At 48.9% G+C, this 27,905-nt stretch overlaps 1 protein-coding gene across 1 annotated transcript in view; it reads left to right on the top strand.

The window, feature by feature from the left end:
* Positions 1-26,109, top strand: part of LOC119098290 (U-scoloptoxin(11)-Sm5a) — a 36,353-nt gene extending 10,244 nt beyond the window's left edge. Inside the window, exons 2-4 of the mRNA XM_037221211.1 lie at positions 17,796-17,966; positions 26,040-26,065; positions 26,103-26,109. Coding sequence (XP_037077106.1) covers positions 17,796-17,966; positions 26,040-26,065; positions 26,103-26,109 — 204 coding nt within the window. The remainder of the gene's footprint in view (positions 1-17,795; positions 17,967-26,039; positions 26,066-26,102) is intronic.
* Positions 26,110-27,905: the final 1,796 nt, after the last annotated feature.

Below are 27,905 nucleotides of genomic sequence, written 5' to 3'. Positions count from 1 at the left end.
AGGTCATTGAAGGTGGTAGCGCGCCAGCACCTACCTCTCGGTTTCTGGTTTTTTGAAGCACCGATAACGTGCTGCCGTCTCGTCTTTTTCGCCTTTCCAAAGGCGATAAAGGTGGGGTATACTCGGAGCGGCTTTCCGAGGTGATAAGCTTAGGGACGGTGCGATCGAGGAAGACTTTGAGTAAGGAGGCGAGACCAGACGGACTATGACAACAGGCAGCTTCGTCTACTGTGTTCGGTACACGGTAATTGAGAGGGACGTGTCAGTCACGGGGGAAGTGGAAGTTGCCGCGGAAGTTTACTGACAAAGCAAAAGAACTCGTCAAAAGGCATCGCTAACTATTTCGACCTGAAGATCGGTGCTGATGAAGTAATCGACGGCCTCGCCGACTTCTGAGTGGCAAGTGCCAGCCGGATCAAGGTGCACAGAAGGCGCTGATCTTATTCCCAGAAACAACATGGTACTCACTTTTAGCCGTCCTGGCGAACGACTTGAGGTGGGGGTGGGTTGCCTGAAGCTGAAAAAGCGCCTTTTATTCCGTACGCGATGAGGTGTTTAAAGTACCAGATGTTTGGGCGCACGAGAGGCTGGTGCTATGACCAGTCAGCATAGGTCAAGTGGTCTCATGGGAGCAGGCGAGTGTCCAGTGCACGGTGTTCAGGTCATGGTGCGTGAACTGTGGCAAGCAGAAGGCATCTCGCACAACTTTTGATCGTGCATGCCCAGTCTACGCTAAAAGGAAGGAAATTAAAGCTCTGAAATTTACAAAGAACCTATCGTTTTGTGAAGGAAAAGACTTTAGCAAAGTATGCCACGCCTAGGTATCACTCGCCACAGCAATTGGGGCTCCCGTCACGCGCCAAGTTACGTTGAATCAAATGACTGCAGCGCACCTGACGAAACTCCTGACACCGTTCAGTCTCACGGTGATGCCGGCGCTCTGACGGCAGCCGTTGCATCAACGACACTGTCTTCTCCCGTCTCATCGGCATCCCGCACCCCGCGGAGGCGCGGGCCGACCCTCAGCCGCCGCGCCGCCGCTCCAGCCAGCGCGGGCGGGAGGCGGCGAGTGGACCGCGGTCCGCCGGGGCCGGACTTCCCGATCTTTGCCGGCAAGTGCGCGAGCACCCGCCCCGCAGCCGACCTCCCCAAGAGTCTCATTGCCGACAGCACTGAATGGGGCGATAGGAAGGGCGCTGCACAATTTGGGGCCTTATTTGGCTGGAAATCGTGCCCACGAGTCCAAACGCACTCGTCTGCCCGAGTAGTGGGAGGTCAAGGCAGCCAATCGGCTGTCGGTGTGAGCCTCGGGCATGCTCCCACGAAAGAGGCAGTTCCACCTCCCAGAAGGCGAGTGGGGGCTGCGTCGGAAGCCTCACGGCAGACAGCGATGGGCCTTCTCCACTGCCACCCAGGGTCACCACTTCTCCAGCGGTATTCCCGTGCGGAACGGGAGGCTCCAAGAAGCGCGCGTCACTTGGGTCCAACTCACCGTCAGACGGTGGTAGCTGTAAGATCCAGCCAAAGTTTTTCTTGGGCTTGTTTGGGTCGGGCCACGAGACGGACTGAGTTCGTCTTTTCCTGCAATGCGGTTTTTTAAAAAAAATCGCGACAGTGGTCTTTTACCACTGCTTTCGTCGTGCCTTTAACACGCCTATTCAAAGACGTTTTTGGTAGTAGAACGGTAGTGGTATAAGCTCTTCTCTTTTCTAGTTCCATTACGCATGTCTTACGATGAAACTGCAGGGTCGTAAAGGGAGACGCATATAACCTATAAGTCGTTATCAACGGGCGGTGTCTTGTGACGATCTGTCTAAAAGAGACGAAACTTCGACCGGGAGCTCGTTGGACGATGAAAGGCTATTTCCAGTGTACCATACAGATGAGCCATCGAATGAAGCCGCGTGCGGCGGTGTCCTTTTAGCTATTCACCGCAGCATGCCGGCCCACAGTTAGTATCTCACGTCCCTCTCCAGGCCGGAGCAGCTCGAGCTAACTTTAATCACGGACTTATCACGGTGTGCTCGTTATGTATGCCGCCTAGCGGTGCGTTCCGCCTGGATGAGCTCAGCCGCGTGGTGTTGGACCTACCCCCGCTTCTCATAATTTCAGGCGATGTTGCCGCGCACCACACGTCTGCGGCTGTGATCACGCTGCACTCGTGAACGGCTCTGTGAACATTGTTTGTTTGTTTCACCCATGGAATCGCTGTGCTTCTTAGACACTGGGAATCGGACGCACTTAATGCTGCCCACGGTCAGACTTCTCCTATTGACTTAAGTCTTATGAACTCACTGATGCGTCAGTGTCAGCTGTATGCAGCTGTCCGTCATTGTCAGCCAGCATGCATTGTCTCACATGGGCTGTCGCCAGCGATCCCAAGGGCAGAGATCATTTCCCAGCGTGGCTCAGCTCCCAGCGCCGAGCCATTCCTGGACTTCAAGCCTGCACCACAGAGTCTGCGCACATTCCGCAGAGTCTGCGCACATTCCGTAGAGCCTGCACGTCCCTGCTTCTGAGCGCTGCCAAGGACTGCACCCCAAAAACCGGCGGGGAAACTGGTCGCGCCCCAGGTCCATGGTTGACCGAGGAATGTCGCACTACTATTCGCACACACCGAAGTGCCTTTGGGGCGTTCGGCAGTAGTAGCACTATGGCTGACCTGATCGCCTTCTGCGAAGTGAGAGCGGCAGCAATGTGCGTCACTAGATATGCAAAGCGCGTTTTCCGAAGGAAGTACCTCGGTAAATTAAACCGGTTTATCCCGACGGTGCAGGTGCCGTCACAACTTAAACGCATGTCAGCCCGGGTTTCTTCCACACCGCTGCTAGTGCTGCGTGTAGATGGTCAGGATATCGTGCGATGATGATTAAAGATGTGGCCTATGCATTTGCTCAGGCGTTGGCGGAACGCGGCCTAACTGGGACCAATAATCCACCGGTTTTCTTCACGCCGCAAAGCTTGCTCTGAGGCCATGCCTGCAAGTTTCGCCACGTGCGACGAGTTGAGCTGCGATCTGCCATTTACTTTGGGTAAGCTTGAGGCGGTAATTGCTACTCTACGGAGCGTGTCAGAACACCCTGATATCATCCCCAAGGAGATGCTCAAACACTTTCTCGCCGTGCGTTGGAGGCTCTGTAATGCAGTGTTAACTTGCTATGGCAGATAGGTGAATTCCCGGCAGTCTGGCTGAACGCCATGGCCGTGCCGATTCCAAAACTCGGCAAGGAGGGGGCAGATCCGCTGGATTATGGGCCCGTCTCCCCCATTTCGTCATTAAGTAAGTTGATGGAGAGAATGACGAACAAAAGGTTGTCGTGGGATTTGGAAGAGAAAACGTTTTTAATAACATTTATATTTTGCTAGATAACCATGCTGTAGGTTTTTCAATATTTTAGAGAGAAAAAACCTGTGGCACGGCGGATTACTTTTACAATACTTGTCACCGCTATACACGCTGTTAATAAAGAACGCCACCGTTTAGGGGCTATATTTTTTACGTCGGGCAGAACTACGAACGTTCATGGTGCCATGGCACTCTAGCCAAAGGAACCTTCTACCGAACTTTAGGGACGGTCACCATCTCTCAGACTGGTTTTTACAAGTGGACGGAAAACACATGGATGCGTTTAAGCGCTGAATTATTTGCTGTCATCATGAACGATTTTGACTCACCGCTTCTTCCACAGATCGACCTTTGTCGATGTCGATGACTCTTTGTCGATGCCTTTGCCATCTGGTCATGCGCATCGAAAGCAACAAGTATAGAGCGCCATCCGCAGATGGTCGTGACGCACCTGGAGTTAAGAGCGCACCTAGAGGGTTGAAGTACACTCAACGGAATCTAGTTCTCAAATGAAAAGGCGGCAGCTGTCCACTTTTGCCGACGTCGGAACTGCCCCAACATGAGAATTCGGCTGCACAGAAAGCTGATACCATCCAAGCCTAGTGCGCGAGTTCTAGAGGTTCGGTTTGATAGACGTTTGATTTACCGGCACCATGTTAAAGATCTTGGGGATAGACGTATTAAATCCAGGAGCATCTTAAACTGTGCCCCACAAACCTCATGCGAGGATGCCAGCAGGTCAGCTACACTGTTCTATGATGCGCTCCAAGCTGGACTGTGCGTGTTTTGAATACGACGGCGCCTTAAAGTCCGTAAGACGTGCATTGAATGTCGTCCATCACGCCGCGCTGAGGATCATGACTGGTGCATTGCGACGTCTCCGACAGCCAGCTTTTTTGTTGAAGGCAACGGACCTTCGCTGGCGATCCGGGGGAGTTGTTGGGGATGCCAGGCGCTCGCAGGCGGCGCAATTTTGAACCACCCAACATGTGGTGTTGTGTTCTCACGCCACACATATAAATTTTCATGGCGATTAAACGCGGCGCGTCGCGCGGTTCTGCATGGATGTTCGTGACGTCTGTCATGAAAACGGCCTAAGTTTTCGCGGCGAGGTACGCCCACATGGCCTGCCCGTTCTTCCGTGGACGATATTACCGCCAACTGTCGATGCATCACTGTCGGAGGCCCGGAAGCAGGGCACGATTTTGTGTGCTGCCAGATCAGCAGCCCTGCAATACGTCGGAACGTATCGAGGATACAAAACTACAAATACGGACAATTCCGAAACGCATACAGGCATTGGTTCCGCCCTTGTGTGTAGCAATGACACGTGATCGGTCATACTGCCGGCACACGCGTCCTTGTATATGGAAGAACGTGCGGCTATCATTAAGGCGCTTATCTTTATACGGGTGGTCAAAGAGAGTCTACACGTGATTTGATCGAGCTCATTGAGTAGCCTTTGGCGTTGAGACGCTGTGACCGGCAGGGACTAAAAACCGACGCATGAAGCAGACACGCTCGTTTTCAGAAACGGTGTATCCGATAGCCTTGGAATCTTCCCCAGCTGATTGAGTGCAATGAGGTGAGTAAGGGGGTGTAATGCTGAGGCCTCAACTAGAGTCAAACATCTCAAAGACGTGAAGAAAAAAATTGAGATGCAAAAGCAGACAGCTCAAATCTCAAAATCCAGCGCACCCAATGTTGGCTTCGGCCCCCCAATGCTTCTGACTAAAATGCTACAAAAAAGTGGGTAAAGGATAGCCACAACAAAAGGCTACCTTCTTTTATCTTTCGGTGTAGTGGCGTTTCGTACTACTCTCATAACAAAACATCATGGCCGCTCTCACCACCAGATACAAATCGTAACAGCTGAGCGGATGAGCGGTGCAGCAGACTGCACATACCTAGGGTCATAAGACACGCATTGGCTTGTAAGGGTTAAGTGAAAAGCTCTGGAATAGGGAATGACCTAAGTCCTTCATGGCAACCTCGTTCACATGTCCCACACCTAAAATACGTGCCACCCCCATGATCGCCACAGCAGAGCGCCATCGGCGCCTTAAGACGGCCTCTAACGGGATGCCTTCACTTACCGATAAGAAGAGACGCGTGCGTCCAATGTCTGCTCCCTGGATTCACCCCTGATTGACCTCTATGTTGCTTATATTAAATGCTTTTTTATAAATTACACAAATAATGAAATCATATATTGCCTTTAATCACAATAAAGTGGGCTAAATCAGGTAAAAAATAAATGGAGGCGTAGGGGGAGGAAGCGGGGGTAGGTTGGCAGGTCTTCGGTTCAGCCTTTCCAATAACTTACAAAAGTTAATATCCCTGCCACGCAATGACGCCTACTGTGTCGCGACGAACTACCTCGGTACCGCCCCTGTAACGCAACGCTTGCTGTGAGCCATGCGTAAATTTGGTGTTCCGCACTAAGATGATTTACTGTGTGACAACTCATCATCTGTCAGACATATCTTCAGTTTGCTAGGGGATATAAAGTCTGAGCTTTAAATGCATATATATATATATATATACATATATTTCAACCTAAGGGGCTCATACCGCGTGTAGAAAGCGCTTTTCCGGTGCTGAACAGTTTTGATTAACATATTGCTGTGCGGTGGTCTGTATGACCGCACAGACGAGTCGCCTTAAAACCCCAATAACCAAACAGCCTTCCTGAGAGGTGGCCTGCTGCAAGGGGCCAGGAGAAGTAGGTGAATGAGGAAACAGGGTGGATGACAGACGTAGAGTACAAATACCACGTCCGTAGCTTCTTCCTCAAGCGCGGTTCCATAAAGTTTTAGATCAATCTCGTTGTAATGGACCTTAAAGCGTTGTTACCATTGACTAACAAACCGCACTAATCATAATTGCAAGGAATTTTTCCCATAGCGGAAATTGATGGCGATGCTCTTTCGGCCTCAATGAGCTCACTAAAGAACGGAGCCATAGTTCACCTGAAGTACGAAAATAGCGCAGACGCTCATCATTCATACTGTGGGTGGGATATCAGGAAACCATTCCACATGTGTGACATGTTTTGTAGATTTAAACAACTTGAGGGCCTCTGTTCACCACAACGCGCGGGCACTGTGGACTAAATCTCTCGGAACCTCTCTTCTAAATGTCGATATCGAAGCGGTGGGCCAGACCAGCCACTCGACAGCTGTTCGTCTGACGTGATAGTACCTCAGCACGAGCCTAATGGAGTGTGCTGAGCTCTTGGGCCGTTCAATTTGGCCTGTGTATTTTTGTCGCCGCTGGCCGCAGTTCGTTAGTGGGGATTTAAGCGGCGCTTACCTCTGCCACCTTATCACGGGGTACCGCACTTCAGAGCAAAAGCTTGCTATCAGCGGGGTGAAATACAAGTATTTAGCTAGAAAAAGGCCTTAGATTTTGCATCGGCTTAGTAGCACGCATTGGTTGAAGTCAAATACTTGTCTGACAATCTCAGAATAATTTAAATTGCTTTTTGACATACTAACCTGCTACAAATTCATGGCCTTCATGGCATCATCATCCATGCTAAGACATTGTCCGTAGTTGCACCGGTCAGCAAGGTCATGTAAAACTGCCACAGCAACGTCGCCTCCCAGGTTTGTGGAAGTTTCCAAAATGAATTTCATGAAGCCCAGGAAGTTTGCTCCATACTAGCTATGATCCTGCTGGATTTCCCAATCCGTGCATAGAACAAATGGAGCCCTAATGTGATAACCCTGAAGCGATGCATATATTGGCGGAGAGCAGTCCGTCTCCGACCTCCGTGCATGGGCACACAAGCCAGAAACTCGGCTTTACAGTACTTAACCTGCACCCTTTGAAGATGCTATCATGGATGACGGTTTGGATATTTCCCGTTGCAGCGACACGTCAGCTCCCCTGGCTGACCAATGCTAAAAGTCAGCTTAAAGTCTTTTAAACAAATGCTGTTGTTTTTAAATAGCTGAGCTTTCCAGTCGCAGAGCGTTTCTCACTTCAAACAAGCTACTTGCCCACGCTTGCTTCCCCCCGGGATCATTTCTGAGCGTATTTAATGCATTGTCCACCACCACTGTTGCTAAGATGATCCTAAGCTAGAGGCCTCCATGCATGGCATTTCCTTCACCCAATCCACCCGGTATATAAGGGATTGTTCTTATACCCGTTCGCTTCCCACGTCTACCCGTTGCCCACCCATTAGCATTTTTCGGCACTGTAGTTCTAGATTAGGGACGAGTTGCAGGAAAGTTTCAATTCCAACTTACTTTTCGGAGTTGCTGTTTCCAAAGCTCATAACATAATGTGATGTTTTTGAAGCGTTCAGCCATCGCTTCACAAAGCCTTACCCATAAGCGTACCCAAACTTGTAATTTTTCCGAGATCCATACAAAACTAAGCCGGTTGCCTATTTCATATCTGTATCAATGGGTGAGCGCAGTGGAGCCCGGTTAGGAACCCGACAGGTCCCGATAAGTGCTCCCTCTTACGAGTCCAGGTTACATTAAACTGGTGCATTACAGCCGCAGCTATAATATTGCACAGCCGATATCAGTCAGCAGCCAAGGCTGCATTCAGAAGCAAACCTTAGGCGTGCCGACCTGCTGGATTGGCAATCTGCATGTTTGTATGTTTCGACGGCAACGACGAACTCCATTGCGGTAAAAGTCTATTCGAAGCGGCGAGTCAAGGCTGGCTTAGGATGAAAATCAGACACCGCACAATTGAAAACCAAAAGTAACACACAAGCAGAGGCACGTGCAATAATGTTGCCAAAAGGTCTACAAATCTGTTTACTTCATCTTCAAAAGCATCCCCAACAGTTCACGCAGCTTCAGTTAGACATGCTTGAGAAAACATGTGCACACTCATACGAGAGATCGGTTCTGTGCATACAAGCCAGCCAGCATACCCAGCGACGTAGTAACTCCAAGACAATGCTGGTGGGGTGGTAGTCATCATTTCAAATGCCTGTCAGATGACTTTTCTGTATTCGCCATTTCTACCTTACTTACGACACACACACACACACACACACACACACACACACACACACACACACACACACACACACACACACACACACACACACACACACACACACACACACACACACACACACACACACACACACACACACACGCACGCACGCACGCACGCATGCACGCACGCACGCACGCACGCACGCACGCACGCACGCACGCGCACACACACACACACACACTATATATATATATATATATATATATATATATATATATATATATATATATATATATAAATGCATACAAACAGTCTCGACCACATGAAGTCAAACCACATCGTGGTATCTGTCTACGATAGAAATGCTCTCTACCATCTGTTGCCTGGTGGGTCGCTGGCCATGATGAGATTCCGTACGCCATCATTGGCTGCCGTTCTGGACGCGCATTATGATCCGCCTGCTGAGCCAAGTGGCTGTCAGTGTAATGTAGTTACCGTTAGGACGAAGTGCATTCTCCGAGAAGTTGCTCGGATCGCTTCAGTGAAGATGTCCCATGGACTCATAAGTCGGTTGTTTTCAGAAGCAGGGAACGTGACGTGGTATTTTGGTAAAAGGCAATTAGTTTCAGCTGGTATTCTGGGAACGCTCGCTTGCAGTTTCTCCTGGCGTTTGATCGGATGCCCTTTTCATCGGCCTTGTAAGCCTGCGAGATGTTATTCTTGTAGCATCATTTGTGAACTGTAACGACTAGAGAAGTGGTGGCGCGGGCTTGGACATGTTTTGTAAATGCGTCGCGTATGTGTTTGTCGACCGACTAAGCAGGATAGCTTGCTGGCTGCATTTATTTTTTTCACTCTCTTCAGCTCCAAGTGCGTAAAGAGGCATATGGGAGTACACACATATACACATGCACACACACACACACACACACACACACACACACACACACACACACACACACACACACACACACACACACACACACACACACACACACACACACACACACACACACACACACACACACACACACACACACACACACACACACACACACACACACACACACACACACACACACGCACGCACGCACGCACACGCGCATGCGCGCCGCACGTACGCACGCATTCATGCATGCACACTCGTATGAACGCACATTATATATATATATATATATATATATATATATATATATATATATATATATATATATCATTTCGAGCACTTCATGAAACCTTCAAAATCAAGGCTGACTAAACAGGATATAGCGCATTTTGTATAGCTGTCTTATGTTTGACGTTTTCAGTGAGCCATTGCTTCAATAAATACAGCTAACTGCACTGGCCCCTCAGGCGTCGACCATGTCGCTCTCATTCGTTTCAAGTTCGCGAGCCGGTGGTCAATCATCGGAAAACATATTGTCCATGCGTTTTCAAATATGTCGGTTTCCACATCCGTTCCGAGCGGTTTAAACCACCCACCTCCAGTGTGGGGCAGGCGGCAGGCACCTGGGTTTGAGTCTGAGAAGCCAAAGGGAAAACCTTCGCCGTTATACGGCGTGTCCATATTGAAGCATGTTAAATTATCTGAATGAGATGACCAGATTCTCTGTCGCACTAGGCAAAGTGCTGGTCTCAAACAGTTGTCCCTACAAACAGCTGGGACTAGAAAACAAATATTTATGCCTTTTCTAAAAACACTGACAAGTATTTTGTGGCACAACACAAACAGCACTGAAGAGACAATGATGAAAGAGAGCAGTCTTCTTCTGCGGAAAGTTTACTAGTGCGTGTCCAACGAGCTTTGTTTTTTGACGCAGTTGACTTGTTGACACAGGGCGTCAAGTCGCGCCAACTAGCCGTAAACACACCGTGCGCACTCTCCGGCACTTGCAGCGCATGATACAGAACTATTTAACCCCGCGCGAAACACACACCTGATCATCCCTGGTTCCTGACACCTGAAGTGTTTACAAAATGTATCCCGGCAAACCCGTGGCTTTCTTCTCGTCCTTGTTGACCGCAACGGCTGCCGCCACGTGCTCAGACGAGCTGACGCTCTCCTGAAGACATACCTTGAATGAATCGGGAACTTGAAATGACAGAACCACATTGGCGACCAATAAGGAGCTAGCGCAATTGGTTACATTATAAGGGCGGAGACAGGTCTGCTCGAAACGCTAAAAGATAGTGCTTCGGTATTTGTATGGGGTTTTTAAACGAAACAGGCATTTTGAAGATCATTCGGTGCACTCACAGCCCTGCCCTTCTTATGACCTTAAACAACTCAATTTTTTAACTTCACGCCCGCGAAAATATCCAGACTATTTCGTGCACACCATTGCGAGGTCATGCAGGCATGCATGCCGCCATGGTACCATCACTCAAATCCTGCCACGCAACGGCCATGCGGCGTGGCAAGGAATACTACTGCCTTTCAGCCATTCAAATCTAGCGTCCACCAGTACGATTCCCTAGTATCGTCGACGTCAGGCTCTTAGTCAGTGCCCTGCTGAGCAAGCCGTGCAGGTAAATGTCACCTTTTTCCTTTTTCCTTTTCCTTTCATTAGGTTTAGGACGCTTCGTATTCATATGGGGTGAAGCATGTTTGCACGTTTGAGAAAACTGAGCAAAAGATTAAGCAAATGTGGATCATCATCACCGAAAAGTTTTCAGAAGGAAAATTCCAGGTTATGTTGACGGCAGTTGGTTTACAGAATAGTCCGTTGCCGTTGGTATTCACCACATTGGAGAAGAACACGTTTGACTGTTGGAGGACAACCACATGGATAACATCGATGAAGGGCTGTAGCAAATATAAATGACTGTGAATGAGCTTTGTGTGGCCAAGTCGAAGACGGATCAACACCGTCTCCTCCAAACGGTCTGTGTGGTTTGCCGATGTCCAATGTGCAATATCTGGCTTTATGTCATGAATCTGGGTTCTGTTGTTTTCCGTCCACTGTCGCTGCCAAAGTTGTTTTGTCAAGAAGCGGATGGATGCTTTTACAGTGGCGTGGTCAATAGGAATGGGTGCAATATGAGGGTCCATCAATGCTTCCTTGGCCAATCGGTCGGCCAGCTCATTCCCTGCAATGCCTGTATGGTTTGGAATTCACAAAAATTGATGTGCATGCCCCGTGTGTGTGAAGAACGATGCAAGTTTACGATACTGACAAGGAGGTGGTGAGTTAGATCGGAGTCCATAAGTGACTGCAAAGCTGCTTTTAAATCAGAGCAAATCACTATGGTCCTGGTCCTATGATTTTGACGTTCTATGTGTTGTAAGGAAATAAATATGGCAAACAGTTCCGCAAGATAAACAGACGTACCATCCTGTAACCTACATTTTTTGAGAATATGCGTGTGACATTGTGTTGCGCATTCGGTGCGGTTTCCGGTTCTGGAAACGTTGGTATAAATAAAGTGACAATTTAGATATTTTGCAACCATGCGGTTGAAGTACTGTTGAGCATGAGTTGCCGCCAAACAGCTTTTAAGATTTTTAAAAAGAAACAATTTTTTCGCCGTGTCAACTGTCAGGAGGGCTTTACTTAATCTGGAGGCACGGACACATGTGGTGCTACGTAGTTTATGCTTTTGCAGAAGACGGTGACACGAGACGTGATCGTAAGGCCCGAGCGGCGTGCTGCCGGTCCTATATATGTGTAAGGAATTCGGGGGGCAATATGTGTGTAGATGCAAATGTTGGATGGTTGGGATTTTGTCGAATCTTTGTGATGTACCTTAAGGCGTATTCAATGAGTCGGAGGGCTAGAGACATAATGTATGCACTTACCTCGAGTGCAGAAATTGGAGATGTCCTCAGTGCTCCCTGTGCGAGCCGCAAAAAACATATTTTGAATGACAGATAGGGTTAAAGGCTATTTTCACTACCACCAGCATACACAACGGAGCCATATTCGATGATCGGGGGTTTAAGGATTCACATGATAACAATGGCGTATGCCGGTCAGCCCCGTATCTTGATCCTGAAATGCATCTAAATAAATTTAAACGTTCCATACATTTGGTGCGGACGTGTTCGACGTGTTTGTGCATCGATAATCTCGGGTCAAGAATGATACCTAGAAGTTTGAATGAGGAAACAAAAGGAAGATGGTGACTCCCGAGATGAAGAGAATATGCCGCTGTAACTCGTCGCCTTTTATTGAAAGTCATAACGGCCGATTCGTTAGAAGAAAACAGGAAACCATAACGTCTTGACCATTGTTGCATTTTGTCTCATGCATTTTGGAGGCGTGGTAGTGAGTGATCGTATTCTGTGTCTGAACACCAGATTGCGCTGTCATCAGCGAAGAGTGAAGAGGAAATGCCAGGAGGAAGTTCATCAAATAAATCATCAATCATTAGATTGAAAAGCATAGGAGAAACGCAACTCCCTTGCGGGAGTCCGTTTTCTAGGGAATAAACATCGGAAACAGCCGATCGGCATCTCACACGAAACGGCCGTATCCCCGCCAGAAAACCCACCAGGTAATGTGCTAAATTTCCCTTAAACCCCAACTTATAGGGTTTGAAAATAAGTGCCGGTTTGGATATCATACAATAGGTGCGAGTAATATCTAGGAATACAGCTGTGACTTGGCGTTTTTGACGGACTGCGCGACGAATGCCCGTTTCTAGACTTATTTTATGGTCACAGGTGGTACGGTTGCGTCCAAATCCACATCGTCGGTCCGATATCAGTTTGTTATGATCTATTAACTAGGCAAGGCGCTTTCCAACCATGCGTTCCACGAGTCTTTCAAGCCAACTAGTGAGTGCAATGGGACGACAGTTGGCTGGGTCGTGAGTGTTTTTGCCTGGTTTTGGACGTGGGATGAGTATGGTGTCCTTCCATGCGTCTGCAAAAACATGGGAAGACCATAGGTCATTGATTTTTTTTCATTCATTGAATTTTTTTGGGAAAATTTATTCAATATAAGCTGAAGCATGTTGTCGAATAAATGACTTAAGAAAGAATGGTGTAAGTCATCCTGGCCTACTGCAGTATTACCGGTGGATTTAATTGCGTTACAAAACTTTGGCAAAGAAAATGGTACCTTGTATGTCTCTGCATTATCAGAAAAGAAACTTGCCCGAGGGAAATTAAAACTGAGCCATGCATGATCGATGAAACCTGGTTTGTATTTATCTGATGAACTACAGTGAGCTATGCTGTGGGCAAGAGGGTTCATAATCTGAGGCGGTGAGATGATTAAAGCGTTGTTAGCTCTGATAACTGGGAGTGAAAATGAAGGCCTTTTGCCCGATAGTGAACGAAATAATCCCCAAATTTTTCTCAACGGAGTGGCTGCTGTAAATTGTCGTAAAAAGGTAGCCGGGAATAATGTTTTGCGGCTCTTATGGTTTTTCGGGTTCGTGCACACTCAGAGCTACGGGCAAGTCAATGAGAAATGCCTTGATTGCGTCGAAAACTGCGAAAGGCACGTTTACGCCCCGCAATGACTTCTTTAACTTCATCTGTCATCTGTCCGCCACGGCACAGGAAGGCGTCGTGGCGGGAATTTTGTCGGGGGAATTGCCGCAGTCGCTGCAGAATGAAGAATATGTGTGATAAGATCAACTTCCTGCTCTGGTGAATCATAGCAATCCTGGTTGTCAGAACAAAACTCTTGCAATTTGGTCCAGTCTGCCTTTTCGAGGCCCAGACCGCGACAGTTCCACTGTAAGATGAAGGACATTTAATGATGAAGAGACCCATCTCCACCGGTTGCTGGGAAGCGGCCGAACGAGACAGACCGAGGCCGTCTCATCGCCACCCTCACTGGTGTACGAGACCGGCGGTCTTCGTTCGGGCGTGTTACGGCCAGTGTTGTGGCGGGGGGGGGGGGAAGGGGGAGGGGGGGGGGGTGACGTTCGTGTGGTGGCCAGAGGGACCAGGCTGCCGACTGTTCATAGCCCGAGGGCTGGGACGCCGGACGGCTTGAGCCGCATGCGGCTCACGCAAAGCCGGCGGGCTCGAACGCCGGCCAACCTGGGGATGAGAGTGAACAGGCGTCGGGCATCCGAACGCCCAGCCAGGGACGACTCAATGGTGTTTTTTTTTTGTCCAGGTCTACGTGGTCGACTCAGCTGAGACAGAGGACCGAGCGGTAAGGAGCTTCAGGGGAGGCAGCTGGGTAATGGAGTCTGTTTGTGTTCCACATGTAACCATTGTGACTTTTGCTACTTGTGCATATCTCTTGCTGGGCTGTGACGACATCTTGGACTCAACAGTGCCCCGTGCCTCGGGACACGACACACTTGTCTCGGCCTTTTCAGAGCAATTTTTCTTTTCTTTTCTCCATGTGGGACACTGAGAAGAGTTGGCGGCATGATCAGCGCTCCCACAGCTCAAACATTTTTGAGGTGATGTACAGGCAGACTCCTCGTGAGGGGTCTCGCCACACTTGAGACATCTGGGGTTTTGTTTGCAAAACTTGCTGCCGTGTCCAAACCGATGGCATTTAAGGCTCCTGAATGGATTTCGCACGAACACTCTAACTTCATAACGGAGGTAACCAGCTGTAATTGTTTCGGGAAGTCGGGTGTTAGCAAAAGTGAGAACAAACAGGCTGGTGTCGCGACGCTGGCCATCTCTGAAGGTCGTCAGACGTCGGACATGACACATTTTTGTCCCCGAGCTCCGCCGGGATCTCCTGCTCCGTCATGAAACGGAGCTCAGGCGCGAAGATGGTGCCTTTGGTTGTGGTTTCGGACGTGGTGGACAGACGCTTTGATATGCTTGCCACAGAATTCCGTTGTTTTGAGAGGAGCCCTGGTCCGTGCGCGAGTGGTTGTTTTGATGACGAGTGATCCGTTTGCCGGTGCTTCGATTTTCAGGTCGCATGGGTCGCAGATAGCCTGAATTTGCTTTGGTGGCCAGAACACTTTGATCTTTCGAAAAGACACATTAAATATCGCAAGGTTGGACGACAGCGTACGATCCGAGAGGATCTAGCATTGGCCCAGAGGGCAGGCGAACACTGGTCGTTGTCGAGCGAGGGTCAGCATCAGGACGAGCAGGCACCGGAGTGGTCAAAGGCGAGCGAGGGTCGGAGCCGGGAGCTTTGGACGGAGACGTCTGCTGTCTAGCCACCGCGGTGGAAGTGTGCGTACCGACGATCATGGTTTGGGGCGCGCAAGAGTCATCAGGCGATGCTGCGGCCAAAGCGGGGCCGGCAGCACTTCCGTCGTCTGTATCCAATAGCGTATCAATGTTGGAAGCCGGGTTCGAATCTGTGTCGCTGTCATTTTTCTTGCGCTTTCCGCGCTTCCCTAGTGTGGGTCAACGGAAGAGAGTAACTAAACTCTAGTGAAAGTTGCTATGGACCAAGAGCGAACAAAACAGCAACGAAAACGACGATGAGAAAAAAGGACTTCTTGGCAGAAAGCCGCAGCAGGAGCAACCGCTTCTATCAGGAACGGTACTGTCGATCGGGCACAGTCAGCGAGTGGGCCGCTGTTCCTTGATGTTAAATGTCACGTGTCACGTTTTGTGATATATGATAAAGGAAGTTACGCATGATTGCTAATTACTACGGAACTAAGGCTCGCAGCCGAATAATTTATGGAAGCACCATAACCGAGTACGTGAATGCGGGTAAGCTTTTTAAAGTCACGAATAAATACGCAAGAACAGCACGAGAAAGGATCACGACAAAAGCACCGAACGATGTGTGGCTCAGGAAACGCTTCCAGCCCATGCTGTAATCTATCAACGAGTCTCAGGCACTGCAAGTAGGTTGCAATTTCGCACGGCTAGTTGGGCAGCACCCCAACGTTTTGTATACCTGATATGACGCAATCAAACAATGACGTATTGAGGAGCATGTGTATCAAAAAAAGAAGGTTATTGTCAATAGCAGTCTTTTTCACTTAAAGTACACAAATAGTGCTTACTTCAATGTGTTCGAATGTGGAACATCCCCTTTAATGCTATTCTACCCAGAGGTCTGATTCAAAACAGCAGTTTTCCAACCCCAGCAAACCCCGAACACCCGAGCTATCACAAATTTGGAACTTTTCTTCGGGCGTAGCAATGTAGACCGAAACTGTTACACTGAATTTCGCCAATGTTGTACTGATGTGGTCTGACCGTCAAGGCTGTCATAGTAAAGCTGTCCCAAATGGTACTGACCTGTCGTTGGAACCGTGTTAAGGCAGTACAAAAGTTTACGGCGTGGAGATAAGGTTCATACCTAAAACAGACAAATATCAGACGAATCAATAGGATACGCCGCAGACTCCTGCACACTTGCCTTCAACATGATTTCTAGCACCTCCTAGTCATGGTCGCCAACAGCTCCACTGGGTGTCAGGCATGATTTTTTGAAGGCGTAATTTAGGCTGCCATACATTACCGCATCAAATACGCACATTTTGATTCGGTGTATAATACGTCCTTGGCCTCTTCAGAGCAATGATAGGATAGCGTGAAACACTTGTATCGCGTGCCAAAGCAGCATCCGGATTAACTGGATGTTGTAACATGACGAACCTTGGACCTTGTACAAAGTTTTCCCCACGTGGTGCCATTCCTTGTGTTGACGGGCTCGGCTGGCACTCAGCGCGGCACTCATGGGGACAGACTGAGTGACGCAAACAAGGACACCAGGGCATAGACTCGAGTACCGAGGAACGGGAGTTATTTCACGTGCAATTCTAGTGCTGATTTGTGTAATGCATTCTGACTTAAGGCAACGGGAATATGACTGACCAAACGAATTTGACTCAGGTCTGTGATGCCTGTTATGTACTACAAATATATTATGTCTTATGTATGCGGGTGGGGTGCGGGATGAGCACAGTATGGCACGAGTTGTTATCGATCACTCCACGCCGAATGTCAGTAAGCTGGGTCTTACCAGACAGCCGTGTGGGGTGCCTGTGTGGTGCCGCTGGTGTGGGCCTGTGCTTTCCATGGCGCTGGTGTGAGGTGGTGTCTGCCGCTGGTGTGAGCCTGTGTTTTCCATGGCGCTGGTGTGAGGTGGTGTCTGCCGCTGGTGTGAGCCTGTGTCTGCCGCCGAGGTGAGGCGGTGTCTGTCGCCAAGATGAGACGATGTCTGCCGCCGAGATGAAGCTGTATCTGTCGCCGGGATGAGGTGGTGTCTGTCGCCAAGGTGAGGCGGTGTCTGCCGCCAAGGTGAGGTGCTGTTTGCCGCCAAGGTGAGGCGGTGTCTGCCGCCAAGGTGAGGCGGTGTCTGCCGCCGAGATAAGGCTGTATCTGCCGCCGGAATGAGGCGACGTTTGTCTCCAAAGTGAGGCGGTGTCTGTCGCCAAGGTGAGGTGGTGTCAGCCGCTAAGGTGAGGCGGTGTCTGCCGCCGAGATGAGGCTGTATCTGTCGCCGAGATGAGGCGGTGTCTGCCGCCGAGATGAGGCTGTATCTGTCCCCGAAATGAGGTGGTGCCTGCCGCCTAGATGAGGCGATGTCTATCGCTGACGTGAGGTTGTGTCCGTCTTCTACAGAAGCGCGGGCTCACCACCTGCCGACGGTCGGCCGTCTGCGGTCTGGTCCAGGCCAACGCTTGGGGCATCAACACCGAGGCGTTCTGCAACTGCATGGGCCGCGAGCCGTGCCCGCTCCATTGGGACCCGGAGGACGGTCGCTCCGTCACGCACGGCTCCAACCAGTACAAGGTCAGCACGCGGAACGCCTTCACTTAGGGTGCGCTTTTGTTCTGCGTCGCGATGAGTACAAAAACAAAGAAGTCAATGAAATATATATTTTCCAAAAGATGAAACGCTTAAGATGCTTGCTTTCTGACGCCTGCAGCGCAAAAGTCCACCATTTCGCATTTTCTGGAACAACCTCCTAACCATCCCAGGTGAACAAATGCAATTAGTGGTATTTGTATCCTGTGGCGTGTACAAGCCGTCACATCCTGGTCAAAAATGATTTCGATGTTATAGGTATGCGATGAATTTTAGAAAAATTAAAGATTTCGATACTATGGGTAAGGCCATTAATGCTTCACGTTGTTCTCGAAGGCTTCACACAACAAAAGTCTACTTAATAACATTAATATTCCTTTAAATGCCCGGTCAATGGGCGCCAAAAACTGCCCAAACGTATTCGATGTGATAAAAAATAAATTTTTAAGAAAAGGACGGTATGCAGAACACCTAAACCTTCTCCTTTTCGTTCACATAGAGTACGGACCAATTTGGTCCAGACAATGGTTGAAAGTGGCCCACTGCACTGGACTGACAGAAATTGACCTTAAAACCACTTGTGAAACTGCACGCACTTGGATCGGGTCGTCATGGTCATGCGTCAGATCGCCCAGGGGCTCATAACGATGATGATGACCCGGTGTCTCGTCTCGTCCGTCTCGATGATGACCCGGTGTCTCGTCTCGTCCGTCTCGATGATGACCCGGTGTCTCGTCTCGTCCGTCTCGATGATGACCCGGTGTCTCGTCTCGTCCGTCTCGATGATGACCCGGTGTCTCGTCTCGTCCGTCTCGATGATGACCCGGTGTCTCGTCTCGTCCGTCTCGATGATGACCCGGTGTCTCGTCTCGTCCGTCTCGATGATGACCCGGTGTCTCGTCTCGTCCGTCTCGATGATGACCCGGTGTCTCGTCTCGTCCGTCTCGATGATGGCCCGGCACAGTCTCGTCGACTTGGGATGAAGAAGAGGAGAACATGCTTATATAGCTAGCTGAATTGGCAACATAATCAAGAATGACAACGAAAGCAGACCGGCGAAGTCGCCTTCATTAGAGTCAGATCCTGAGAACGAAGTATTTCATGCAAAGTACTCACGAGAGGAACATCGAAAGGGAACGAAGAAGTTCGGGCGCAAAAGTCCGCTTAACAAAAATCCCTTGCCTAGAATCCGACACTGAGGTGTCTGACACTGATATCCTCCAAATGTTCCACTGTTATTGATGTACAGTGTCTTCTGTTGCTCGCCGCACGTGGGGCGCTGTTCCTTGTCGCTAAACCCACTCCCCTCACTCCCCTCACGGGGTTAAGGGCCATCCTGTCGGGCGTGAACGGCTGCTCAGCCTTTGGTGAAGACGGCATGTGCATAGCACTCGTCCACCTCAGCTTTTACACCGTCGGCACGATTTTTTTTTCCACCTGGTCAACTCCATCAAATCTCTCCCCGACGCAGAAATGACCTAGAAACATCCCCAAAGTTTATGTAATACTCATTCCCCATACATCGGTTTATTTCACCTTCACCGTTCGAGGGCGGTGGGCCTCACAGCCCCCTACGAAAACTCGGCAAGAAACAAGCGCGGAGAAAACGGCATCAGAAATCTCTCGTCAAACTGCACTACATAGACGTGACTGAGCAGGGGTAATTATGATCTTCGGCAAAATAAGTCAGAAAATGAAGTGGTGAAAGCCTCATTAAAGCCTGAAAGTTTCATTAGTTTGTCAGTTACATCAAGCATGAAGTAAACCGTATCAGGGGAGTACATAGCGTTAGAAAAGCTTCTCAAGGCTGTGTGATATGTACTATGAAGGGTATGTTCTCTGAAAGACCGAAACTGCTCTTAAAGATCAATATTAGACCAAATTGCCCTTGAATGAGCGTGATTATAGGACATAGATATCTATGATAGATTATGAGATTTGAGGTCAGAAATGTAAAATTTGGACAAAGCGTATGCATGAGATGTAACTCAGCTAGCCGATATGTTACCGTCATATTCAAAACCTTTCAGTGATAGTTTCGAGAAAAACTTAAGGGGGACTCCGAAAACCCTTTCTCAAGGCGAGACATAAATTCGGAGACTTACTCACGTTCGAACTATCCTTCAGTCTCCATCGCCCCTGCAGCAGCAAAATTGCTGAGCCCGCTGAGCACCATAAGCTAAATGGCTGTTTTCCCTCTACCTCCTTCTACCTCCCCCTACCTCCCTCTACCTTCCTCTACCGAACACGGTTTCCATCCTCGGCACTCGATGGAAACCGCACCGGCTTTCCACGAATAGCCGTGGAAAAAATATCGTTGGTGTGTCTCCTCGGTCTCGCATGTGCCTCGATGTGACAGACCGCTCCAAAAGTCCTAACAAAATTTTACACTCACGGGCTAATCTCCCCTAGGTTTTCGGCCTACCTTTAAAACCACACCCAGGGTGTCATCATGACTGACAATATGAGCGTCCCAAAAATATCTTTAAGGCTCCTAACAGTATCGGCGTCTTTCGGGGTTCTGCTTTGGGCTCTGTTCTTTTGCAACTTTGCGAACAACCATAGTTTGTACGTAAAGAACGCCATGGTGGTCCAGTACGCGAAGGGCACCCAAAGTTTGGTCAACCGCCTAAATCTCTGCTATTGGGATATGGTCTTGCCTCCCTTGACCACTGATTTAAATTAAATGGTCTTCAAGACAAAGCAGACAAAATTTAGCTCATTTTGTCGCGAAATAAATAAATTTTGTCAGGCGAGCTTTACCTAACCCAATTCACCGTCAAATTTCGCGGACAACATATAGTTCCGGCCAGGGTATGACAAATGTTGCGCAGTCTTCGGTCGCACGGCCAGTTGGGAATACTCACGTTTTTTTCTTATCACTCAACGCTGCTTCGGTATTTTGGCCAGTTAAGAATATTGGAACCACTGCTCATCCCCTCTCCCCGAACCCAGCGTCGGCATTGTTCTCGTTGACGCCTTAATTCTGTCGCAGGTACGTTACTACATCGTTGCCTACGGTAACGGTGTGCTTTATAGCACGCCCAGAATGCAACAAAACTTTGACGCACAAATTTCGACCGGGCATCGAACGTGCTTCAAAAAGGGAACGGCCGCCGACCGAGCGCTTAGTGAGGGGTCACACGCTGATACAGCTGCACAATGTGCGCTGCGTGGGATGACCAGAGGCCCTCGTCAGTGTGTAGCCCCTTGCAGCAGAGACTCGACAGAAAAGAACCAGCGAGAGTGGTGACTAGTATGCCTATAATACCAGAACCGAGATGTGGAAGCGACGTCTTTGTTCGCGGGCGGCTGCCCGGTTTAACGAGATGCCGTCTAACTTACTGCGACTTCCTGCCCCGTCTTTTATGGAGGCATCCAACGTCGCCTAATGAGTGAGCCGCCGGGCACTGTATTACGACCTCTCGCCACTGCGCCTCCCCCAGTGGCGCATTGATCCGTCGCAAGTGGGTGTGGATGCGGGTGTGCGGGTGTGCGTGCGTGCGTGCATTCGTTCGTTTGTGCGTTCGTACGTGCGTGAGTGCCGTGCGTGTGTGTATGTGTGCATATATATATATATATATATATATATATATATATGCATATATATATGTGTATATATATATATAATTCTAAAGTTTCCAGAGCCCAATTTATAAATACAGACGAAGAAGTGTGGAAATCTTTGGAACGTTTTGGGCAGTCGATTTCATTCTGTTTTGTCGCAAATTGGTATGCATCTCAACTCACTCGATACAGATACATTCATTTCTTTTCATTCCATTTAATAAACGTAATGTAGGGATCCCAGCATTGACCGGGCTTATGCGTCGCAATTAGTTCTGTTTGATACACAAAATTAGGAATTTTTCGATAACCCGATTTTTGACACATTGGACGGGCAGCTGAACAAGTATTGCACTTTGGATTGGACGTTGGACAAGAACTTCAAGAAAACGGCACCTCTGCCTCCTACATTATCGCTGACCACACATCCGTCAACTCTCAGGTAAAGGGCGCGGCTGGGCTGATCACCAGTAACATTCTCTGCCAGCCCCCAGCTGGTCTGACTCTCCGTGTCCGGCCAGTTATCACCAGATTTGTTCAAGACGCGTTTATCAATTATGTTTATGTTTGTTTCACCTCAGTTTATTATTATTTTTAAATTGATGGAGAGCTGCGGTTCAGAGTATATTTGCATATTCAGAACATCCCCGAGATGGAGCACGGATAACGATTTTATGCCGTTTATGTTGAGACTGCTATCCACGTGCTTCAAGGAAAGCATTGAAGAATAGTGTAGTGACAGAGGAAAATTACAACAACAAAAAACAAATCAGGAAAATGAAGGGAGACATTGCACACTGGGACGCCTCTTGTCAGCTAAACAATGCTCAGTCTGGCTATCCTCAAAACCACCCCTGGCTATATACGTCCAGAAGTCTGCGCTACTTCCAAACATGATAAAGGTGATTCATGAATTGCTAGATTTGGATCGGGGCAGGCGGAAGAGACACACCGCAGCAGAAACTTGATCGCGGAATTTCCACCAGTGCCAGCCGCCGCCGCCGCCGCCGCCGCCGTCGCCGCCGCCTCGCGCTGCAGTTTTAAACTCTTTATGATGTAGTCCATATAGCGTTCGCGAGCACCTAACCGTCATCTTTGTGGTGTCTGTGCGTTGCAACATAGTGTGCATGACGTCAGTTTTGACAGGCGATAGAACTTTGGCCTAGTTTGCGTCACATGCTTGAAGAGATCTTTTGGAGATTTACTCCGAGTCCTGTGACTGAATGGACTTGCGGGATCGACGCCCACTCTAGCAGTGCTTGTTGCACGAGGCCCGACATCAACATCTGATCGTAAAACTCCGAGTAAACAGTAGAGTTTGGCGTCGAAAGCCTAACGTGTCACGATACTCGGGCGATCCGTCCTATCCTTTGATGACGGACGGTCGGTCGGTCCGTTCAGACCCCAGGCGCAGTCGTTGGCAACGGCCGCGGGCCATCTTGGTCCGGGGCCACTGTCGAGCGCCTAAAGGGAATCAAATCCGCGCACCACGGCTGGCTGGAATGGAAGGCAGGAAATTTAACCAAGTTAGCAATCGGAACGTTTTTGATAAGAGGGCGAACAATGATTTACTGTCTCGGACCTGTGACCACAGATATAGTGCTGAACAGCACATGTTTGAACCTGGTAGAGTGGAAAGGAGAGCTTTAGGTGGAAATCTGCCCGTCCTTAGTTGTGTGTGAAGAACGTTTCCAAAATTTGAGCCGCATGAGAAGTATGTGATGCGTTCGACGGTGGCAAGCGGATGTGCTACATTTTAAAATTTATTGCGTGATGCCTGTAGGTGTAGTGTGTCTGGTATTTTGTTCTATGAGCCGTTTGAGCGACCGTTGGAAATATGTTCTGTTCTCGGATAGAGTTGACGTTCCGGACATTCAGAGCGTTCTTCGAGTGAGTGTTATGAATGTTCGCGGGAGAATCTGCGTGACGTAGTGTGGTTGCTGGCTTTTGTTCTGTGGCGAACGCATTAATCTTTAGTGGTCCTGTGGATGTGATTTGTGGCTGTTGTCGGGTACGCTCAAAAATTCATAGGCTCACTGATGAGTTAGGCTGCTTCAGAGTTCACGTGCCGGTTATACGTGCGAGCACCTTTGTGTAGAATGGGCGTCGGTGGAAGTGCTTGACTGCCATCTTGCCGAAAATAACCGTTGACAATACCTATCTCAGCCTGACTGGCGAGAAGAAGTGGTACGAGCGGGGTCGTCACTAGTCTTGCCATCACACCAGGAAGTGGGCGATCTGCTTCACCTGGTCGGCTCTCACCGTTTCGAAAGGCAACAGTCGACAAAACTCTGAAGCCCCTCTCAGGATGCTGTTTAAATAAACGACCTTTTGATGTAAAATTCGCGACTACAGCTCTAATTACAAAACCACACGCAGTCTGCGAAGGGTAGCAATGTTTGCACGCAGGCGGGCGGCGACTGCGTAATTCGGGCACCGTGTTGGCGTAAATTCGGCATATGTGTAGCATGTGCCTATACGTAGTATATGACGCGTCGGTCACGTGCCACGTGTCAACATGGCGCTACAAGTAGAAAATGCACAATCAACTTTTGTTTGTATCTATCTCATCGGATGATTACGTCATCAAAAAACAAATTAAGAGTGACCCCGGGACGTCCCCGGTGGTGAAATACCCAAGGTTGTTCTGGTTTTAGATGTAGGCGCATACTTCAAAAAACATGCGCCTGAGTTAGAAACAAATTCGTAAAGCTACGCATACCCCGCACAAACCAAGGAGTATACAACAATCACAGATATAAACACATGTTCGTTAACACGAACAGAAATGTCACAGCCCCATGTCTCGAATGAAAAACATGGATTCGCTCCAATCCCAATTTAGGCCGAACGCACTTGGTCGACTAATATATTTTTTAAACGGTAAAGTACAGTAATAGTGGGTGGCGATATAAAATACGACCACCGTTACATTGTTTGGGGAGATAACTCTCAGAACCAGATCTAAGCGTTTGGGTTCGGGATATTGGAATATCGCCCCAATACTCAGCCAGGGGGTACTTGACTTTTGTAGTAAGCATAAACGACCTGTATTAGCCTGCTTTTGGATCGGTATAGCCATCTGTTATCATTCCGATAGTTGTAAAAGAACACAAATGTAAGATGCACACATAATGCAGACTTAACTACACCAGGACTGGACTACCAAAGCCAAAACGAACCCTCAGCTCCATTCAGAACCGATCCTCCTAATGTTCTCAGCCCGAAAAGCGAAAGCAGCTTGACGTGGATTGTTTCAATACCCCAACCCGCGCGCTTAGATCAGGTCTTACCAATTTGGTTGGCGATCATTTTAGTCCTTAAAACTTTGTTATGCGCCGCAATAATACCATGTTGCATTATAATGCATTCCATATAATACTATAATTCATTACATTTAATATATATTATATATAATATAAAATATAATATTATAATTCATTACATATAATTCCAATAAATAATTCCAAATACCATAATGCATTCCATTAACATGACATAAAACAGCATCCTAGCATCTGTTCCCAAAAACGGAGCGCCTGCCGGCCGCATCACGACAGCCAATCAGCCGCCGGCCGCATCACGGCGGCCAATCAGCCGCCGGGGGATAGGGGAACTCGGACGGTCGCCCCGGAGCCCATGTCGCCTTGCGCTGAGATCACCGACTAACGAGCTCGGCTGCATTGTCCCTTCCAAGGATTACACATGTAACTGTTGTTGAATGAAACAAGGTATATAAAGCACACTTCTGTGAACTTTGGGCTTCGAGTTTTAGCGGTTTGTCGCATGCCCTAACCTTGAAAATGTCGCTGAATAAGGCAGTTGCATATTGACGACCACCTCCAGGCAATTGTGGAAAAAGACATCCTAGAATTTTTTCAAAAAAAAAAACGGAACTTTTGCGGGTCGAATCTCGGACAGCCAATCCTGCCCCACGTTACGATGGAATGGGGACGGTTGTCCGCGAGCTGCTGCTGACTTGCATGAACACCGCCGGCTTCTCACCCCGGATGTAGTGTCCCTCCAATGAGGCGGATACGCAACTGTTGTCAACAAGAACTAATCTTTGTAAGAAACGTTTTCTGTCGACGTCGTGGTATGAGGTTTGATAATCCACTATGTCCTTTTGCCCTTTTTGGACCTCAACGAGATCATTGTGCTCTGTAAGCCATTTCAAAAAAATAACAGGAGTCAACATGTCTGAGAGTCTAAGTGATCATTCTTCACCCGTCACACATGTCAGAATGGCATGTAATAGCGTTTTATACGTAGTTTAACCACGTGATATGTAAAACGAATGAGCAACAAATAAAAAAAACAATAGCAATGGTAAAAAACAATAGCTTTGTTTATCACAAAGCGCAACAACCAATTTACGCGATTGCAATAATGCATCAAAATGTGTGCTATGTCTGTCAGCCCGGCGCCACGCTGTAGAGCCGCTACAGAGCGCGGGCTGTGCCGCGTCTGACCGTGTGCGGTGGCCGGCAGTACTGCCAGCGGGCGCCGGAGCTGGCGCCGTGCGCGCCGGCCGGGCTGGCCGTCACCGACGAGCTGGTGACGTTCCGCGACGAGGCGGCCAGCCTGGCGCACCACCAGCTGCTGCACTGCCGCTGCCCGGACGGCCACCAGCTGCAGCAGACCGACGCGCAGTGGCGCGAGCTGGCGGACAGTGACGTCATCGTCACCAAGAAAGTGTGCAACGAGGTGAGGGCTATCGCTTAACGCTTAATGGACGACCTTAAAGAGGTGGTGCTCACCTGGCGGCAGGGCGAAGCCAACCGCGTGGACAGAGGCCGCGTTCTAGAGGTTTACAACTCCAACCCGTATGCTGTGGCTGTAATACCTGAATGTTTTTTTATACAGCATGTGGCACAACGTCTATCCTCACGTAAATATTCCAAAACCGATTGACAACATTTAGCGTGACGGACTGTTTTCAGATATCAACACCACTTCCACGTTCCTGGCCCACTAACATGACTTAAAGAAGGCGTGAATGATACCCCCCAAAAAGCATGACAGCATCATGACACACGATAGACCGTCGCACCGCAAAAGTCCACGACAGATGCTGGGTATCCCCCACCCCACGCCCTTTTCGATCAGCCCTTGGTTCGTTCATGTCCTGATGTGGCATGCACATTACTCCACTGAAAATCTCCCGAAGGATGTGATGTTTAACGACAAATCGCTCGGCATTGCATTCAGCAATCACATCGACTCAGTACACAACTGTCTGCCCTATGACTTCAACATCATTACCGACCATGCACGAGAATAGGCAATAACTTTTGATGCTGCAAATACTCAGCAAACGTCCCTCACTGACCAAATGCACGGATTTCTGCACTCATCTCCTCTGGAGGACCAGTTACGACCACCGAATCACACAAACACAAGGTTTTAAATCGTGCGTAGAATTCCATTTTAATGATGACGCCCAATGAATAAGCATAGCATCAACCCCTGAATGCTACCGCCACCTGGCGCACTCCGCAAACGAAGCTTACCGGAATGTATCTCACTTACATAATACCGCCCTTTCAAGGCCACCGAGCAGGGAAAATGGCTGACACTATCCCCGAAATGGCCTAAAACCTGGTTGGCCGCGGATTTGACTGATCTTTCCCTCAAAGTTGGGGACCCGGCGAACTACACAGGAACATTTATCCCTGCGCACTTTATTGGTGCGATATCATTTGTGATAATCGTGTGACAGGGAACTTTGAGTTAGGTCGCTGGAGACGACGGACATGAGCAGCTTTCAAAGAGACAGTAACCCCCATCCTTCCGTGGCCTTCAGTCGAAAATAGGTGGCATTTACAATACAAAATTAGCCCTTCTATCCAAAATTAGCCAATTAGCCCTTCTATCCAACGGCCGCAGTTTTCAAACTCAGGAAGCTTCAGAACCTTATCGCTCATGTGATTCTAGGGTGGAGGGCACCTAACACGTTTCACGCGCATCATACGGCACTTCCTATGACCAACGTTGGCACTGGGCTTTACATCCAGATTTGGCACACCTACGCACTGACTTCATAGAAGCACCGCTCTTGCAAAGTTATTAACACTATTGTAAAGCTACGACCTTTACAAAGTTCCATGTTCTGCTACTTCCAAGTTGTTCTCACACGGGAACAGAACTTTTACCAGGATATCCGTTCACTCGCGTAATCAATCCTGCCACTATCCCCGAACTTGGCGCACCTCATACGAGCACCATACATGCAGGAGACGTTGCCTCTTCATGCGTCATCAGACTTGTGCACTCGCCCGATATTACCAGCAGTGTGTACGTGTCTTCGAAATAAGGTGCGTGCGGCGTTGCTGTTGTTGTTGATGCTGATGCTGA

The sequence above is a fragment of the Pollicipes pollicipes genome, unplaced genomic scaffold (genome assembly GCF_011947565.3).
Source record: "Pollicipes pollicipes isolate AB1234 unplaced genomic scaffold, Ppol_2.1 Scaffold_4740;HRSCAF=5597_pilon_pilon_pilon, whole genome shotgun sequence".
Classification (NCBI taxonomy): Eukaryota; Metazoa; Arthropoda; class Thecostraca; order Pollicipedomorpha; family Pollicipedidae; genus Pollicipes; species Pollicipes pollicipes.
This window is presented reverse-complemented; position numbering and strand designations above follow the sequence as displayed.